At 39.2% G+C, this 4,209-nt stretch overlaps 1 protein-coding gene across 1 annotated transcript in view; it reads left to right on the top strand.

Moving 5' to 3' along the window:
* The first annotated feature begins 1,717 nt into the window (after positions 1-1,717).
* The window catches only part of SIX6 (SIX homeobox 6), a 3,603-nt gene continuing 1,111 nt past the window's right edge, over positions 1,718-4,209 (top strand). The window contains exon 1 of the mRNA XM_018562425.1: positions 1,718-2,587. Coding sequence (XP_018417927.1) covers positions 2,016-2,587 — 572 coding nt within the window. The 5' untranslated portion in view covers positions 1,718-2,015. The remainder of the gene's footprint in view (positions 2,588-4,209) is intronic.

Here is a 4,209-nt window from a genome sequence, read left to right as displayed (position 1 = left end):
TCTCTCTCTCTCTCTCTCTCTCCCTCTCTCCCTCTCTCGTATCTCATTCCTTTATGAAAACGTCCTAATATGAACATTTCTGGGCTCTGGTCCTGTCTATGGGCTCCCCTGTACACCCCTGTGACCTTTGCTGGCCAGCCCTGTGAAGCCCCGCATATTTTGCATTGGGATCTTGTGGCCTCGCTGTCTGATTTTATGAAAATGAGCAGTATTGAAAGCATTTTCATACCGCTAGCTGTGAGCCTCCCATAAATGATGTAAATGGCTCGGAGGTTTTTTTTTCAAGTGAACTGCGTGGATCTGTGAAAATAATATCAGGGTTTTCCGTCAGAATGAGCTTAGCACTGTACCGAGGCGTATCCTAATCCGACCCGACACCTCCAACCATCTGCGGTATCTATCTGCCTTCTTATTTACCAAATCTTCACGAGCAAAAGACAAATTGTTCTTGATACTAAATAAAAGTCGCTTGCATATCTCCTTGCTATTGCTGCTTTCATCCAGAGTGAGGGGGTGTTTTTTTGTATCCTTCTTATCTTCTGTGGCATCAGCAATTGTTTGCTTAAGAGATCTGGGAGGCACAAATACAGAATACTCTTGACATGTTGCACTGGAAATAGCAAGAATCAGATCATGCAGATAGGATGCAAATAATAAGCCTCCCCTTTGTCGGTGGGAATAGAGAGATGCTGAATGTTTGTATGTATTGGATTTCTGACATTGCTTTGAAAAGGGGCAGAAGACATTGAAAACACTTCATTGCCCCTTATTGGAACCAATAGTGCCTTTTATTTAGGCAGATATAGCTAATCTTCTTTTTTTGTTTATCTCGGGGGTGTAGTTTTTTTTAACCCTTGATGGGCACTGGAGTGTTTAAAGACTCCTTGTGCTAGCTAAAGGGTTAAAGGTTCGGATCTGTTTCTCTCCCTCCAGCTGCTCAGCGTTTATTTCAGATGAAAAGCATCATTTTTTTTTTTTTTTAAACATTAAACTGATAATATTGAACATGGCTCGACAACAAGTGTGCAGGAGCACGGCAGGATGCAATGAGAAGTTCAATGGAGCTGTTCTGATGCAACACAGCCGGAGAGAGAGTGAGAGAGAGAGAGAGAGAGAGAGAGAGAGAGAGAGAGAGTACAATATGGATGGAGAGACAGGAGGGAAGATTGTACATATTTGCTCTGAATGTCACTACAGAGAAAAGATCAGACTGTGCTGAATAGCAGGAATTGAGAGAGAGAGAGAGAGAGAGAGAGAAAGAGAGAGAGAGAGAGAATACAATATGGATGGAGAGACAGGAGTGATGATTGTATGTTTGCTGTGAATGTGACTGCAGAGGAAAGCTCAGGAGCTCAGGAGCTCAGGAGCTGTGCTGAGAATAGTAGGAGGAAGATGACAGTTTGTAACAAGGTGAACTAGGATTGCTACAAAGCTTCCTTGTCGTCATTTTGGATCACATGGACAGCAAAGAGGAGGCTAGCTTGTCTTTGTACCACATAGGGAATCACTGCAGTTGGATTTTCATCTGCACAGTCACCTTTCTAATTGGATGCCAGTTGCTCTACAAGATGGGAAATGCTTTAGGTGTTTTGTCTAATCTGATTTCAGTGCGGAGCGCATGGGTCGCAGCAATGATCCAGGCATGGATGTGCATTCCCCGTGCATTGGGACTGTGAGCCGGGGAGAGCAGAAGGCTGGGCGCTGTCGAGCCCTGGGAGGTGCTGAAACAGCTCCCCGTTGCTTGCCTTTGATTGGCAAAGGCTGACACTGATTGACAAGGAGCCATGGCAACCCAGCAGCCAATCTGCCAAGTCCAATAGAAAATCGTTTGTTGTCTCAGGGCAGCTTCTTCCCTTTAACAGCAGATCGGCTGTGATACCTTAGCTTGGCTCTTGGAGTTAGCAAGTGCATGCAGAGATCTGCAGCGTGAGCGTCGCGCTGCCTGGCGTTGCTTCCTTCGCTGGAATCTGCGTCAAGATAAGATTAAAAAAAACTAAAAAATAAAAGCAGCGTCAATGTTCCAGCTGCCCATTTTGAACTTCAGCCCCCAGCAGGTCGCTGGGGTGTGCGAGACCCTGGAGGAGAGCGGGGACATTGAGCGTTTGGGTCGTTTTCTCTGGTCTTTGCCGGTGGCCCCAGCAGCCTGCGAGGCCCTCAATAAAAATGAGTCCGTTCTGCGAGCCAGGGCGATCGTGGCTTTTCACACGGGCAACTTCAGAGACCTCTACCACATATTGGAGAACCATAAATTCACCAAGGATTCGCACACCAAGCTGCAGGCTCTGTGGTTGGAGGCTCACTATCAGGAGGCTGAGAAGCTTCGGGGGAGACCCTTGGGGCCGGTAGACAAGTACAGGGTGAGGAAGAAGTTCCCACTGCCCAGAACTATTTGGGACGGAGAACAGAAAACACACTGCTTTAAAGAAAGAACACGGCACTTGCTTAGGGAATGGTACCTACAAGATCCCTACCCAAACCCCAGCAAAAAAAGAGAACTGGCCCAGGCAACTGGACTTACCCCAACACAAGTAGGGAATTGGTTCAAAAACCGAAGGCAAAGGGACCGAGCGGCAGCAGCCAAAAACAGGTAAGACCAGAATCTGGAAATGGGTCTAAAAGGCGATCCATCTGTAATATGCTCATGAGGCCATTAACTCATCCCAACTTACCAAAGATGAATACTAGTAGTAGTTTCTACTACAATCTACTGTTTGTTTTATTTCTTACTAAAGTCATATTTCAACTCATTGTTATATAATAGGCCAAAAAAAAAGTCATATTTCATCTCATTGTCATATAATAACCCTAAAAAAGTCATATTTCATCTCATTGTCATATAATAACCTTAATAAAGTCATATTTCAACTAATTGTCATATAATAGCCATAAAAAGTCATATTTCAACTAATTGTCCTATAATAACCTTTAAACAGTCTTATTTTAACTCATTGTCATATAATAACCGTAAAAAAGTAATATTTCAACTCATTGTCATATAATAACCTTAAAAAAGTCATATTTCAACTCATTGTCATGTAATAACCTTAAACATGCAATATTTCAAGTCATTGTCATATAACAACCTTACAAAAGTCATTTTTCAACTCATTGTCATATAATAACCTTAAAAAAGTAATTTTTCAAATAACTGTCATATAATAACCTTAAACATGTAATGATTCATCTCATTGTCATATAAAAACCTTTAAAAAGTTATATTTCAACTCTTTGTCATAAAATAGTCAATTAAAAGTCATATTGCCCAACTGAGATCTTTATATACCCAAAAAGTTCAATTTGCATAACAGTTTTTTTTCCTTATTGAAATGCATGTCTACTTATTTCTTTCTGGTGGTTGATATGAAAGACTTGCATTCCTCAAGTATGTTCATTGCAATATTATTGTCATATAATATATATTAATATATTTTAATAGTTTGCTTATTAACTTTAAACTAAATTAAATTAACTTTAAATAATTGACCAGTCCAGAACAATCTTTAATCGGAATTTAGCATTTTGGGATACATGTGTATTACAGAAGTTTGGATAGAGGACTGAAACTAGAAATGATCTAAAACACTGTTCTTTTTACTGGGTACAAAAAAAAAAAGTTTTAAATGGGGACAATATCCCAAATCTTTACTTATTTTCAGAATTACAAATTTATTTAAAATGGCTTCATTATATTTATAGCATCTAGAAAGGAAGAAAAGAGAGAGAAAAGGATGGAAAGGAGCAAAGGCAAAATAACACAAATGAATGGATGGATAGATAGATAAATAGATAGATAGATAGATAGATAGATAGATAGATAGATAGATAGATAGATAGATAGATAGATAGATAGATATGATAGAGAGTATAGATAGATAGATAGATAGATAGATAGATAGATAGATAGATAGATAGATAGATATGATAGAGAGTAGAGATATGATAGATAGATAGATAGATAGATAGATAGATAGATAGATAGATAGATAGGTAGATAGATAGAGAGACACACAGATACATAGTTACATAGTATTTGAGGTTGAATAAAGACATAAGTCCATCAAGTCCAACCTATTGTGTGTATACAACAGCCAACAATTTCTAAATGAGCTGACAGTTAATAATGTAACTATACAGCATTATTAGATCAGTGAGAATAAGGAATGTTGCTAATTCTAATAAAAATATCCATTTGGTCTTAATTATTTAGTA

This window comes from Nanorana parkeri, unplaced genomic scaffold (genome assembly GCF_000935625.1).
Source record: "Nanorana parkeri isolate BGI_ZX_2015 unplaced genomic scaffold, ASM93562v1 scaffold20, whole genome shotgun sequence".
NCBI lineage: Eukaryota > Metazoa > Chordata > Amphibia > Anura > Dicroglossidae > Nanorana > Nanorana parkeri.
The sequence above is the reverse complement of the archived record's forward strand: the minus strand, read 5'-3'. Positions and strand labels throughout refer to the sequence as shown.